This window comes from Theropithecus gelada, chromosome 10 (genome assembly GCF_003255815.1).
Source record: "Theropithecus gelada isolate Dixy chromosome 10, Tgel_1.0, whole genome shotgun sequence".
NCBI lineage: Eukaryota > Metazoa > Chordata > Mammalia > Primates > Cercopithecidae > Theropithecus > Theropithecus gelada.
In genome coordinates, this window is record NC_037678.1 from 60573018 (window position 1) to 60589061 (window position 16044).

A 16044-nucleotide genomic window follows, 5' to 3' on the forward strand; every position below is an offset into this window, starting at 1 on the left:
GAAAAAGGTAAGAGGACAGGGTAGTAAAGATCAGAATGGTGGATCTGGGACATAGGATGTCACTGCAATAGGATTGTCAAGGTGGGCCCTATGGAGAAGAAAACATTTGAACACAGACCTGAAGGAGGTGAGAGAGTGAGCCATGTGACTCTCAGGGGGCATCGCAGGCAGAGGGAACACCTGCACCCAGGCTGCAGGGCAGGCATGCACCTGGTGCCCTTGAGGAATAGCACAAAGGCCATGGGCAGAGCAGCACAACTGTGGGGAAAGCAGCGGAAGGTGAAGTCAGAGGGCCATGGAAGACATAGAAGAACTTGGGCTTTCATTCTCAGAGAAACAGAGAGCCATGCACATGTTTGAAGCAGAGGAGCAACATAATTTGCCTTTTTTAATAAAAGCATCCCTCTGGCTGCTGTGTTGAGAATAGGTTGTTGGTGCAAGGATGGGGAAGAGTGGTTTCTGAAATGGAAGCAGAGAGAACAGACAAGAGACTACTGTGATAATGCAGGTGGCAGGTGAGGTTGGTTGAACCGGAAGGTAGCAATGGAGTGGATTCTGAAGGTAAAGCCAACAACACACCCAGATAGATTGACTATGGAATAAGAGAGAGAAAGAGGAATCAAGGACCAGGCGTGCCTGTAATCTTACTTAGCACTTATCACTTGAGACCACAAGTAAAAGACCATCCTGGACAACACAGTAACACCCTGTCTCTACAAAATAATTTTTTTTTTTTTGAGATGGAGTCTCACTCTGTTGCCCAGGCTGGAGTACAGTGGCGTGATCTCAACTCACTGCCACCTCCTGGGTTGAAGCAATTCTCCTGCCTCAGCCTCCCAAGTAGCTGGGATTACAGACGTGAGCCACCACAGCCAGATAATTTTTGTATTTTTAGTAGAGATGGGGTTTCACAATGTTGGCCAGACTGGTCTCAATCTCCTGACCTCAGGTGATCTGCTGATCTTGGCCTCCCAAAGTGCTGGGATTACAGGCATGAGCCACTGCGCCCAGCCCTACAAAATAATTTTAAATGAACTGGGCATGGTGCTCCATGCCTGTAATCCTAGCTACTTGGGAGGCTGAGGCAGGATTACTTGAGCCTAGGAGATCAAAGCTGCAGACAGCTGTGATCACACCACTGCACTCTAGCCTAGGGTGACAAAGTAAGACCCTGTCAAAAAAAAAAAAAAAAAAAAAAGAGGAATGAAGGATAATTCCAAGGATTGGGGCCTGAGCAATAGAAGGTTAGAAACTGAGATAACTATAAAAAATGAATGAATTCTCATAAAACAGAGTTCTGGAACATTCCCTGCAGAGTTTTGGAGTCCAAAGGCATCACCACCCTATGCTTTTGGCTAAAGAAATAAAACAGTGAACTCAGCTCATGAGCCTGGGTGTGAAGTCTGGCCTGCAAAACACTGTTTGCTCTTCTCTTTTTCAACATCCCTTTCTGCAAAACCAGAGCTCAGGCACAGAGGACGACTTTCAAAGAACTTCACTTTGGGACATATAAAACCTTGAAACAAAGATCAAGGTCATTGGCTATAGCTCCCCCTGTCAGGGTAGGTCCTGGGTGAATGAAGAATCTTTCAGGCCCAGATGTTGGTATATTCTAAATGCAAAAACATCAGGCTCAGAAGTACCCTGAGGTTGGCTGCCATATGCAGCTGGCAAGCATTCCCTGAAACCGGCAGATGAATAGAGCACTTATTGATATAAATATCATCACCGCAGCAGCTGGGAGCCTTATGAAAATAAACAATGACACAGCATGAGCATCAGAAAAGCCGCCCTCGGCACCTGGAGGGGCGGTTCTTTGAAGTGGCATCAGCATCTGTCTGCCTGCATGCTCATGCCAAGGCAGCCTCCAAGCTAGCCCAGCCTGGTAACATGGACAGGTCCACCTTAGGACCTCAGCATTGCTAGGTCATTCCTGAGAGGACCGATGCCACCTCCTGTGGTTTGCCTGGGAACCATAAGGGCGTATTTTGGGGATTGGGCAGGGCTACCTGTAAGTTGCAGCAAAATAAGAAGACGGTGTGATCTCTCACAGGGCCTTTTTTTTTTTTTTTTTTTTTCCCCCACACTGCTGGCCAAATCTGCCCCTGCTCAGAATCTTACACTACTTCACTCAATCAGCCCCAAATATTCTTTCATTCTCTGCAGTGGTTGCTGTTCAAAGGTAATTATGATCAATGAGGGCTCAAAATAAAGGCTTTCAAACTTTTGCATTCAACCTTACAGATTTTTCTAACTCTTTAGGACTCCAAATGTCTGTGGTCAGATTTGTGGGGTAAAATCCTAGAACCACGCCAGCCAGCAAAGCATGCTGTCACTTCTCAGACGCAGCAGAAAGAACATTTTCAACCACATCCAACAGCATTGACAAGATCTTTTCCATCTTTGTGGATAGGCCAGAGTCCATGGAGACCAGACATCAGAAAGAAGCCCTCCTTGCAGTCATGCCACACTCACCATACTGTTTAGAGAGCTCAGGGGATCCTCCACACCAGCCACAGGGTAGGGCTGTATGGTGGCCAGAATCATGGCCCCACCAAAGGTGTCCACATCCTAACCCCTGAGACCTATGAATGTGCTATGGCACCTGGTGTATGGTGCATACAGGGATGTTTCTTTACTTTAAAACAAGTAAGAGCCCACAACTTATATAAAGGCTGAGTTGCTCAGTTCTGAGGCTCCCACTGTGGAAAGTCGAGAGATCAGGGATGCAAAGCCTTTTGGAAAGGTGAGGGTGCCTGAGTGCAAGGATAATGGGGGCTGTGATGGATTCCTATGGAAGTGAGAGAGGCAAGCTCCTCATTCTCCCAGGAGAAAAGCAGGATGCTATTTCAGAGATGTCTCTTGCTGCCATTGTGCCTCTAGGGCAAATAGCAACTCCTAATATCCCCATTTTCAGTCTGAGCTTGTGAAAACACAGCCTAACACACCAGCAAAGTATGCAAAATACCCAGCTTGCATCTCAGCCAGCCTCAGATCTGACTTTGCAAGGGGCTGTGTCTCTGTCTCTGTCCCCACCAGAATGGTAGGGGTAACAGTAAAATAACAAGTCTGGGGTCAAGAGACCTGAGTTCAAATTACAGCCTTGGTACTTACTCACTGTGTTGCCCTGAGCCAGGTCCTTTACTTTCTCCAAGTCTTAATGTTATCCTTGGTTAATTATAACCTAGATGTTAGCCAAGTTCACTCTGTCTTTGAAGATTTAAATAAAATTTGCTCTGTTCCCTACTCCCCATCCTGTGGGAAAACCCAAAGTCCATCCCCAATATTTCTGATAATTCTGAGGGGGGTCGTATTCTCATGTTCACTTCCAAGTTTCAGCTGAGGCTTTAGTCGGAGCAATATGAGCTTCAGATCCCATCAATGCCCATGACTTAAAGTTGAACATCACACATCCTCGTTCTGAAGCCCCATCTTGCCTCCTCAACCCTCACTAGCAGTAACACGTCTTCCCCTGACCCTGTTGCCCAAACCATTTTCTTCCCCTGTTTACCTCCTCTCCCATACCTCCCTCTCCCATCCTCTCCCCAAAAGCTGTTCCTTTCTTAAGCTGCAAAATCCAGCCATCTCCTTAGTACCTCTTTCTAAAACCTGCTCTGAGCCTTGCCTCCCGTCCCCAAGACTCTTCTGTAGGTATATTCCTAAACTCCAACCCTTCCTTCCCAGAAACAAATTCTGATGCAGCTGTTATAAGAGTAAGTTTCCACCCACTACATGGAGATTGCATTACGGAACTTCACGGGACTATTGGGAGGATACACTGAGGAGAGATGTGTGAATGTGCTTTGATCAATCGATCCCTCTCTCTGTTTCCCTGTCCCTGTCCCTGTCTTCTTTATGCCTTCACTCACAGTCTGACTTCCTTAACTGGACATAGTATCAAAGCCAATTTTATAATCACTGATGTCGAATTTTAAAATCAATTCAGGAAACTTACATTTCTCTCTTTAAAATACCAATTCAGGCCAGGTGCGGTGGCTCAGGCCTGTAATCCCAGCACTTTGGGAGGCCAAGACGGGCGGATCACGAGGTCAGGAGATTGAGACCATCCTGGCTAACACAGTGAAATCCCGTCTCTACTAAAAAATACGAAAAACTAGTCAGGCGAGGTGGCGGGGGCCTGTAGTCCCAGCTACTCGGGAGGCTGAGGCAGGAGAATGGCGTAAACCCGGGAGGCGGAGCTTGCAGTGAGCTGAGATCCAGCCACTGCACTCCAGCCTGGGTGACAGAGCGAGACTCCGTCTCAAAAAAAAAAAAAAATTCATTTCACCTTTAGGTGACCTGGGATCGATTTCTTCACTCTGGGTCACAGGGGCCTTAATAAATAGAGTCCTTCATTTCTAACACTATGATATTACTTGGCCTTTCCATTTTATCAAAGTATTTTTAATTAAAGAAAGGCATAACTAAGGTGTACTGAAATATGCTCTAAAAATGTTTATTCCAAAAATAGACCCATATGCTAGTTTTCATTCAATTCATCAGAGCATGTTTATTCCAGTGACTAACCAGTTTTCTGATTCCCTCAGCAAGAAAAACATGTTTAACGCATGAGGCTACCTCTGTATTTGTTATATATCACGCGTGAACTTACACCCCCCAAGGACATCTTTTCATGGTCCAAACAACTATGGAGAGCACTACGTGGAATAATGTATGGCAGCTGTTCCAGGGCTGTCCACACAGGCTTCACAATTTTGCTTGGTTTAACTTGTTCTGACAAAAGACATCAAAAGTCCCCTCTGTTTTTTTGGAAGAAGCATGATGATTTCTAAATCATTAACAAGTGGACTGACTTCCTCTCCCGGTGTGTTCATCGCCACTACCTGTATGTATCTGCAGTGGTAAAGCCCTCCCTTCACCTTTCACCCTCAGACCACTGCAAAAGAAAGGGTAGGAGAGAGTACTTACTAGGCAATGAGGTGGAAAAAGTCAGTTGGTCTAGACTCTTGGCTGAAGAATTTGAATCTATTCTTGGATCAGCCAACTTCACAAGTTTTCCATCTAAGGAAGAAAATGCCAAGGTTGCATTGAGTGTTAAGTGTGGCTTTCAGGTCAGCTAGGTTCTCATGATCTTAAAGAAGCAAGTAGGCTTCCTAGAATTCACATTTCCAGAGCCTTAAGAAACCATAAGCTTTCCCTCCCAAGGAGTTGTATAAATCGCAGATGCTTATGTGCTTATATGAAAAGTCTGGCTCCTCCACTCACATTTGTGATCTCTGTTCCATGTCTGTGTGAGCCAGGGAGCCAAGCTCAGTTCCTTGCTGGTTTCTGCAAGAAATACATGCACAGTATGCATTTTACATGCTATTAGGAATGTATGGAATATTCTAGAGGTTAGGAGCAGGGTTATGTGACACATTGAGTTGCCTTTTATACCTCATTGGTTCTACAATGATCCCAACCTTCCTCTTTTATCTTCTGGGTCATTCAGCTCATCAGAGCAACCTACAGATCTCTGTTTTTTGACATGCAGTATCGCATATCTAGGATGCTACTCATCTTCACAGCTACCCCAAGCTGGCTGATCCAGAATTTTCACAAGGGCAGTCCTTTGGGTATTATCCTAAAGAGAAATTTTCATAAGAGCTACTAAGTGGAGAAAAAAATCTTCTATTTATCCATCTTGTTTTGAGGAACCCTCCCCCATACTGCCTATTAATCACAGCTTACATTTATTGAGTGCTTGCTAGATACAGATCCCTATGCTAAGTAGACATTAAAATTCATAGCCACTCATAACAAACTGGAAAAGCTAAGAGATGTAGCCAAGCCATTCAACTAGAAAGTGATAGAGCCAGGATTGGAATCCAGAAACCCCAATGCATTTTCCCACCTTTTGCTATACAACATAAGCAAACCAAAATGGTGGCATCCATTCAGGTGCAGCCACAGCACTTGAACACCAGGACAGTCTTGAGCTAAACCACAGAGGATATTTCTTGATGAGAATCATTTCTGAGCCCCAAAGGGTCAGTGGGAAGAGAAAACGCGGCCTCTCTGCTTTCTTTCTCTTATTTCCCATGTCTAGAGTATATGCAATGTCCTGGGCTGCAGAGAGAGACCCTGATGATCCCTAGCAGCTCAAACACCACATATGCCAGCACATCACCTTTCTGAATGCCACCCATCCTGCTGCTGCTGTAGTCTCACAAATTAGGGCACCCAAGTGAAAGGATGACTCTGATTAAGGATTGGAAAAGCCTGCAACCTTCCCCAGCCCTCTGGGCATTATGAGAGAGTGACCCAGAAAATCAAATGCAGAGAAGGGTCCCGAAATATAGGAGTCTTGTTTGAGGCATAGTAGAATCTATTAGCTTGAGAAATTGGTCTGGAAATCTTATTAAAAGAGACAAATCATTCCACATTCTCTCCAGACTGAAGATATTGGGGATAATAGGCTTTCCCTGATTTGGATCCATGTACCTCATGTCAGGATCACAGCCAAACTCTGGGAACGCTAAATTCAGTGCAGGTGATAAAGGCAATTATTTTTTTAATGGGCAGTTCTGATTAATTCTGGTTTCTCTGACCAACCATAGACCTATTTGTACCAGTCTCTCATTACTGTGAAGGTTGCAAGGCGAAAGAGCCAATGGCAAAGAGAAATGAAGTTCAAATTGTGGATTTGTCATTATTGTACAGCTCAGCAGATGGTTGTCCAGCCATGGAGGCCTCTGTGACCAGCACCCCGACAACACACACATACACACACACACACTCAGAGCTCCTTTCTCACTATGCTTGGTTAACCCCCAGTGGAGGTGCCAGGAAAGCAAGGCATCATTGCATTCTGAAGCTTAACCTTGCATACTTATGCTATTTATCAGGGGTGATAAGAAGAATCCTTCAAATTTATATATGATAGCTATTACCATTATTATTTTTGTTGAGTACTGATGGGTTCAATAATGGTATGAATCACTGGAATTTAGTAAATGCTTATTCCATGCCTGGCACTGTGTAAGGGCTTTATTTACATGAATTATGTCCTTTATCCTCAGAACAACCCTATAAAGCAGGGGTTGCCAAACTTTTTCTGTAAAGAGCCAGATAGGAAATATTTCAGGATTTGCAGGCTATATGGTCTTTGTTACAACTACCCAACTCTGTGGGTGAAGTATGAAAGCAATTGTGGACAATACATAAATGAATAAGTGTAGCTGTGTTTCAGCAAAGTTTTATATGCAAAAATAGGCAGCTGGCTGGGTTGGTCTGTGGGCAATAGTATGCCAGCTGCTGCTATAAAGTGAATGTTCCTAAGCTAGAACTTGGGGTATCCACAGCTAAGAAGGTGGGAAACATGAGTTTCCATCTCCTACATCCTTCCTGCTCACTGCTCTTCCCTTATAATTCTAGTTCTAGAGGAAAAAAAGAATGAAGATATTTTCACATGTGACTTCTAAGGGTGAGATGGCTGTTCTTCAGCCACAAAGTAGAGAGCAAGCACCCCTTTCAATGAAAACCCTGCATCTGTAGGGGTGTGGGTCACTTCTGTCAATCTAGCCCCCTATTTGCAAGCTTGGGGTAGCCTGAACCCAGGCCCCCCGATGAGACTCAATCCCAAACTGCTCTCAGAAGCCTTGGTGGGTCTGTCTTTGTGAATCTTGGCTATATCTTCAGGGCAACCCCCCAATGAAGGGTCTAACACATGGCCTCTTTCTTCATGTTGGCATGGTCCTCAGTGAGCCAGTGAGCCTGCAGCCCCAATCTTGACTCTCCTCTGTACCCCAGCAATGGGACCTGCAGACCTAGGCAGGGTCCATCTCTGTGCCCCTTGGGAACCAGGAACTGGAGGGAGCATGCCTTGCTCTCCTCTGCAGCCACACACCCCACCCCCTACCACAACATTCTCTCCTCAACTAAAGTTATCTAGTGGCTCAACAGAGACAAAGATACAAGCAGCAAGGTATCCTTCTTTTTTTTTTTTTTTTTTTAGATGGAGTCTTGCTCTGTTGCCCAGGCTGGAGTGCAGTGGCATGATCTCAACCCACTGGAACCTCTGTCTCCTGGGTTCAAGTGATTCTCCTGCCTCAGCCTCCTGAGTAGCTAGGATTACAGGTGCCTGACACCATGCCTGGCTTATTTTTGTATTTTTAGTAGAGACAGGATTTCACCATCTTGGCCAAGCTGGTCTTGAACTCCTGACCTCATGATCCACCCACCTCGGCCTCCCAAAATGCTGGGATTACAGGCGTGAGCCACCACACCCAGCCTCCACCTCTTCTTCTCAATGACCCCTAAAGCTTAAAGAATAATTTATGGCCAGGTGTGGTGGTTCACACCTGTAATCCCAGCACTTTGGGAGGCCGAGGTGGGCAGATCATGAGGTCAGGAGATCAAGACCATCCTGGCTAACACGGTGAAACTCTGTCTCTACTAAAAATACAAAAAAAAAAAAAAAAGCCAGTATGATCACACGTGCCTGTAGTCCCAACTACTTGGGAGGCTGAGGCAGGAGAATCGCTTGAACCCGGGAGGCAGAGGTTGCAGCGAGCCGAGATAACACCACTGCACTCCAGCCTGGGTAACAGAGACTCCATCTCAAAAAAAAAGATCTTATACTAGGTTTTCTCAGTCTCTGCAGTATGGATATTTGGGGCCACATAACTCTCGGGGGGAGCTAATCTGTGCATTGCAGGATGTTTAGTAACATCCTCTCCTCACTAAATGCCCATAGCAACCCCCAGGTGTGACAATCAAAATGTCTTCAGACATTGCCAGATGTCCCCTGGGAAACAAAACAGCCTCCAACTGAGAACCACTGTCTTAAACTGAAGGTCAATCATTGCCTTGTGCTCTCAGCTGTAGGTTCTAATTTCCAATTCCAGATAAATAGAAAAAATCACAGGCAAGATCTGTTAGCACCATGTGACATTAACTTTCGGTGCAAAGTAAGCATAATTATCCCCACTATACCTATGAGAAAACTGAGGCCTGGGCTGCACAGCTAGTAAGCACCAGAGCCCAGATTTGGACCAAGGCTGCCTGAGGTCAAACCCCTATATTTTTTATACTACTTCTGACCTGATCATGAATGAACCCTATGAAGGTTTTCCTGGAATGAGGAAGAGTTTGCCATGATTTGCATGGTGAAAAGAAAACTAGATTGTACTTGCCCTTTCTTTAGCATGTTCTATCTAATCCTGACAGCAGGGCTTAGAGGTAGATATTATTCTCCCCATTTTACAGATGAGGAAACTCAGGTTCAGCAAACCTAACAAATGGTTTGAAATCAGCATAGCAAAGATTTGTAAGCCCAGTGTTTCTGTGCTCAAAGCCTTGATATTTCAACACCAGAAAAAGTAGGTGGCTGCTCCCTAAAGAGGAAACTGAGTCTAATTTCCTACATAATACTCTACCTTTCTGGTCAATGTGTCCTGCCAGCCATAAGAAAAGCTTGGTGATGGCTGGGTGCAGTGGCTCACACCTATAATCCTAGCACTCTGGGAGGCTCAGACGGGTGGATCACTCGAGGTCAGGAGTTCAAGACTAGCCTGGCCAACATGGCAAAACCCCATCTTTACTAAAAATAGCCAGGCATGGTGGCAGGTGCCTATAATCCCAGCTACTCAGGAGGCTGAGACAGGAGAATCACTTGAACCTGGGAGGCAGAAGTTGCAATGAGCCTAGATTGTGCCACTGCATTCCAGGTTGGGCAACAAGAAAACAAGAGTGATACTCCGTCTCAAAAAAAAAAAAAAAAAAAAAACGAAAAGAAAGAAAAGCTTGTTGATACATAAGACTTTGATACCCACCCTCTTGCCTTTGACCTCCTTCTGTGACCTCTTTCCTTATCCCAGTTCTGTATGCAGTACTGGCCTGAGAAGACCTCGGGGTGCTACGGGCCCATCCAGGTGGAGTTCGTCTCCGCAGACATCGACGAGGACATCATCCACAGAATATTCCGCATCTGTAACATGGCCCGGGTAAGTACACGGCCACCATTGCTTGCTGAGCTCCTCCTCCCCAAGACAGATGGAGGCTGCTGAGAGAGGATCCCGCTGAGCCAGCCAAGAGTCTGTGTTGTGCTCTCCTGATGATTTCTTCCTTGAGGAAGTGATGCCTGTGCTGATTCCGGCTCCAGACTCAGCAATGACTTCAACACATAGAGATGCAACGAGCGACATCCAACTTGCCATCTGCCTGTTTCCTGACACACTTGCTGCCATGTAGACAAAACTTCTTAGACATTAGATCTTCCCCACTGTGTCTCTGTATTGGCATGAGTTGATACAGCCTTTGATTGGATCCCATAAGCTTTGGGCCAGGCACTGCCAACACCTAGATGAAAAGTGATTACTTACTTCCATGAGGATATTCACTGGCTGAGCAGAGTAGTGGGTGGGAGGGGCAGATTAGCAATCTATGAAATGGTTGCTAACACAGTTTTGGTCACTACTTGGGGCCCAGGATGAAAGGAGCTCAGCACCTCCCCTGCCCCTCAGCTCAGAGTTCATTGTCTATTGAGAAAGTGAGACATGTTCTGGCACATGAGCCTCAGGGAGAAAGAACTCTGCCCAACAGTCAGGGAAGGCTTTCCTAAAGAAAGGGACATTTAAATTGGGTTTTGAAGGCTGAGTAGGAGTTTTTTAGGTACAAAAGGGGGTCAGGGCAGTCACGGCAAGAGAGTCTGTGTGCACGAAGGAATAGAAGTAGTCATGGGGACTCTACCCATGAGGACATGGCTTAGATCCCGCTTGGTCTGTCCTCCACTATGATGCTGCAGTCCCCAGGGTATCTACAAGGTGCGTGTCCCCAAGCATCCCCACCAGAACAGCCCTAACAGCCTCTCTGTTCTCAGCCACAGGACGGTTATCGTATAGTCCAGCACCTCCAGTACATTGGCTGGCCTGCCTACCGGGACACGCCCCCCTCCAAGCGCTCTCTGCTCAAAGTGGTCCGACGACTGGAGAAGTGGCAGGAGCAGTATGACGGGAGGGAGGGACGCACTGTGGTCCACTGCCTGTGAGTACTAGGGAGGTGTCACCAGGGCAATAGGATGGTGGGTGATAAAGCATCCTTGCAGATGCTGCTGGCCACATACACCAGTCCTAGGCAGGCCTGGCTATACCACAACTCAACATCCCTCAAAGGCTAGTGGCAGTGCACTCAAAGGAATTATGATCCGTTAATGGAACAGGGCTGCCAGTTTGTTGTCCTGAACTAATATATGGCATATGATTGATGCAAAACCTGGTAGTCTTTCCACAAACATGAGAGGAGGTGGCAGACCATGTTCCAACGCTTGCAATAATAAGGTGAGCCCCATTTTCCAATAAGAGGCATGATATGCCCTGATAGTCACAAGAAAACCCAGGACAAAGTGGGTTCCACTGACCAGAACCTCCTTTGTTATTTCCCGAGGAAGAAGAAGAAGGAGAGAAAAGGGAAGGTGTTGATTATGAGAGCTTAATTTAATCCAGACATTTTAAATGAACCATCTCTATCCATTTGTGAAGTAGATAATTATCATTTTGTAGTGAGAAAACTGAGGTGCAGTCAGGGTAAGGTCATCAGGAATCAAGGGTGGGGCTATGGCTTGTATTCCCTGGCCTCTAAGCTAATGCGCCATTGATTAACCCACACTGTCTCTGAGTAAACCAAAGGACTTGTCTACTATGCCTACTTCTCTACGATGGGTTTAGAGGGATCACAGGACAAAAAGAGCATGAGGGAAAGGCACTGCCCTGAGGGACTGATAGACAGATGTGAAGGACTCTGGGAACACTATTGCACAGGGGCACAGTGAGCTCCAAACCAGCTGTGTTTATACCCCCATTGCTGGGGTGAACTGCAGACTTTACCTCCTGTCTTTGAATGGACATTGTCCAGTCTAATGAATTCTGATGTCATTACGTGGGGTGGAGGTCAGGACCTCGAGAGGACAGTGGCTGACAAAGGGTCCAATGTCAAGAAAATCACTGAATTTTATAAGCCTCAGTTTCCTCATCTGTTCAATGGGTATGTGGAATTAGACAATCTTCAGACCCTATAGTGCTTTGGCATGAAATAGAAAGTAAACACACTTTATCTGCCAACATGACCAAGAATGTCATGGTAGCAAATATGCAAATGTTGTCAATGTAATTACTTAAAAGAGCAAGTGTCACAGAACCTATCCTAGGAGTACAGAGTGACCACAAAGGGTTCTACGAAGTCTCACACCCAAAACAAATCTGCAGCCATAACAGCTATGTGTGAAATATTTGATTCACAGTCACTCACTTTGCTTTTTAGAACTTCAACGATTTGAGGAAAAGTCATTGAGAAGGCCTCTCTCTTTAAAAATGTATGTTAAAGGAAATTTGAACCAAGGTCTTCTCTTTCTCAGAACAAATATTTCTGGAGCTAGTGGAGGCACTGATAATATCTGACTGACCTCAGAATTGAGGTCAATCTTTTCAAAACCAGCTAATTATTCTCCCTCTCAAACAGGTGGTGCATGCACATGTTAGGAAAGTCAGAGAGCTTAAAGGAGGTTAAACATACAGACACATAGAGATGCACACACAGAGCTTCAGGGCCACCACCTGCAGCAGATATTCCTTTCCAGAGGAAGCAAATCTCAGGCTAGAGTTCAGGAAGACACTACGTGGTGTCCCAAGTCAGGTTGATGGGTGGCATCAGCCAAGCCCAGGTGGCTCTGCCCACATCCCAGAAAGTAGCAGCTGGTTTCCTGCCAGCTAATCCCTGCTGCCTCCAGATGCCCAGATGCCTCCCACACATTCAGGTGACCTTATCTTAGCACCCATCTTTCAGGGTCTCAGACCACCAGGCCCTGAGACCCTGTGCCTACTCACCTCTTCCCTTTGGACACTGTTATTCTTGCTTCAGAAATGATAGAATCTTCTTTCGCAGGAGACCTTACTCTCTCTCTCTCTCTCTGTTTGTTTTTTAGCCTGTTTTTGTTTTGTTTTTGTTTTCGTTTGCAGTAGTGTCTTTTTATCTATGTCCTTTCCAGCCAAGGTGGCCAGTAGTTTGAACCAAAGGAAGGTACAGGGACATTCTTCTACCAACAGGGACCTTGGTTTCCTCAAGAGTCACAGACACCATAACAGACCCTGAAACGCAGGCACCAGTCAGGGAATGGAAAGCAACTCTCTGTACTTGAAACATCTGGTCACTGCGTATCCTGTAGATAAAACATCTGGGAGATTGACTGAGTGCCTTAGTTTCTGTCCAGATGTTCTTTAGACACAGACCATTACATGAAATCATTAGTTGCTCTTGGCAACACGCCCAGGAGTTCTGAATCAGGCATATTCCTACAGGGACTCTCTGTAAAGAGTTTGAAGGGTGTTTCCATGAAGATGACTTATGGAATTTCAGAAAGGAATAACAGACATAGCTCTGCCACCAACCTTCTATCCCTAGACTCAAGATCAGTAGCATCTTGCTTAAACCAAGGTGTACAGTAGACACCTGTCATTTTAAGATAAAGCCTATCAGGCCCAGTTCCTCCCTCCAAGTTCCTACCTCCAAGCTTGGGCTGGCTGACCCTAGGCTAACAGAGTATTGCTGTCCTTAGTGGAGGATGGGAAGAACTAGTAGGAAAATCACTTGGAAATTTTCATTGTCTTTATTGGATGTTTAAGTGGACCCACAGCATCCTTTTGGACATGGATGCAAGCATCAGCAAGGATGCAGGTGTCACATGTACAAAGACACAGTACTGTCCTGCCCTTGGCGTTTGGGTGAGTGTGCCCCGAGTGACTGTAACATGCTCATAGAACCAAGAAACATCAAGCTAATTGAACTTTCAAAGGTCATCTAGTCCAACCCCTTCATTATATGAGTGAGGAACTTGGGGCCCAGACAGAGGAAGTGACTTGCCCAAGGTCAAAGGAAGTTAATGGCACAGAGTCAAACCATAACTCATGGCTCAGGCTAAAGCCTGCACCATTCATTGCCTTGCCTTGTATCTGCCCAGGCAGCTGATCCCTATTCCTACTGATGTACCTTTAGAATCATCAGGTGCCTGGAAGGGACCTAGGAACATGGCTCACCTCTTTGCTCTGTGTCTAGAAACGGGGGAGGCCGTAGTGGAACCTTCTGTGCCATCTGCAGTGTGTGTGAGATGATCCAGCAGCAAAACATCATTGACGTGTTCCACATCGTGAAAACACTGCGTAACAACAAATCCAACATGGTGGAGACCCTGGTGAGTATCCCAAGGACTGTTCTCCAACAGCCAGGGGCTGACTAGTTCCCTTGACCTGGAGAAAATGACATCAAATAGTAAAATCACTCAACAGCTGGCTGCTGATTATATACCTGCAGTCTGTGCCCTTGATATGCACCATTATCTGCCCTGTGTCTTCCCCTTCCAACCTCCCCAACTTTTCTTTCTTGCAGGAAAATCCAATTATTAATCCTGCTACACCTACTTTGCTTCACTTTCTGCCCATTCCTTAAGACAGTGTTGTTAATTCAGGCTTAAAGGAACGGATTCTGGATTAGTAGAATGTGAAGTATGCTTTCACTTCTGTCTAATTATATTCCAATTAATTTATGCTAATTTTTACAATAGAGAGCATTTGCAGTAGAGAGCACTGTGGAGGAAAGTGTGGCAAAGAGGGTGTGCAGGCCGAGCCCCAGATGGTAAGACCCGGCCAGTACCATGCTGGGCCACTGCACCATGCACGAGGAGCTTTAATATGTCTTTAAACCTACTCCACGTGTGGTCTTGGTCAAAATGAGGCCCTATTAGCACGTGGGTCACAGACCAGCAGCAGCATCATTACCTGGGAGCTTGTTAGAAATGCAGAATCTTGTGCCCCACTCCAGATTTACTGAATCAGAATGTGCATTTTAAAAAGATTTCTGGCTGCCTTGTATGCACATTACAGTTTGAGAAGCACTGTTGTACAAAACAGTAAAAAAGAAAGGGAATGATGCCAGCTGGGCATTCGAGGAAGCCTGGGTAGAAGCAGCCGTCAAGTGGAATTTTGAAGGATGTCCAGATAGGGGTAATTTTGAGTTGACATAATGTGGATGTAAAGTTTTCTCCAAACTCTGTATCTCTAAACTGAATGCATTTTCCCTTTCCTTTTTCATCTCTCTTGTCTCCTCTTCTCCCTCTCTGCCTCTCCTCCTCTCCGCCTCTCAGGAACAGTATAAATTTGTATACGAGGTGGCACTGGAATACTTAAGCTCCTTTTAGCTCAATGGGATGGGGAACCTGCCGGAGTCCAGAGGCTGCTGTGACCAAGCCCCCTTTTGTGTGAATGGCAGTAACTGGGCTCAGGGGCTCCGAGGTGGTGGCACCCTGCCTGACTCCAAGGAGAAGACTGGTGGCCCTGTGTTCCACGGGGGGCTCTGCACCTTCTGAGGGGTCTCCTGTTGCTGTGGGTGATGCTGCTCCAAAAGGCCCAGGCTTCCTTTTCAACCTAACCAGCCACAGCCACGGGCCCAAGCAGAAGTGCACCCACAAGCAAGGCCTTGGATTTCTGGCTCCCAGACCTCCTGCTTTTGTTCTGAGTTTGTGGATCTCGTGGCAAGCCGACTGTGCAGGTGCTGGGGAATGGGAAGCTCCCCTGCCTTCCTTCTCCTTGGGAGTGGAGGAGATGTGTGTTCTGCTCCTCCATGTCATGGAAAAGATTGGGGCTCTTGGGGGTCACTGCTCTGCTGCCCCCTGCAACCTCCTTCAGGGGCCTCTGGCACCAGACATTTGCAGTCTGGACCAGTGTGACCTTACGATGTTCCCTAGGTCACGAGAGAGGCCCCCATCCTCACACCTAACCTGCATGGGGCTTCGCCCACAACCATTCTGTACCCCTTCCCCAGTCTGGGCCTTGACTGTCCAGCATTCACTGGCTGGCCAGCTGTGTCCACAGCACTCTTTGATAAAGGTGTTCTTTGCTTTTTTGTGTGGTCAGTGGGAGAGGGTGAAACTGCAGGGAACTTCTCTGTTCCTCCTTGTCTTTATAAAAAGGGACCACCTCCCTGGGGCAGGGCTCAGGCTGACCTGTAGGATGTAACTCGTGTGTCTCTTTGGTGGTAGCTTTCTTTGGAAGAGACAAA

General features: G+C 46.3%; 1 protein-coding gene across 2 annotated transcripts in view; it reads left to right on the plus strand.

Moving 5' to 3' along the window:
* Window positions 1–15198, plus strand: part of PTPRT (protein tyrosine phosphatase, receptor type T) — a 1113081-nt gene extending 1097883 nt beyond the window's left edge. The window contains exons 29-32 of one of the 2 annotated variants that reach the window (XM_025399269.1): window positions 9822–9947; window positions 10823–10986; window positions 14047–14182; window positions 15131–15198. In XM_025399269.1, the coding sequence (XP_025255054.1) occupies window positions 9822–9947; window positions 10823–10986; window positions 14047–14182; window positions 15131–15184 (480 nt within the window). In that variant the 3' untranslated portion in view covers window positions 15185–15198. The remainder of the gene's footprint in view (window positions 1–9821; window positions 9948–10822; window positions 10987–14046; window positions 14183–15130) is intronic. The other variant, XM_025399270.1, reaches the window with a different exon arrangement.
* Window positions 15199–16044: the final 846 nt, after the last annotated feature.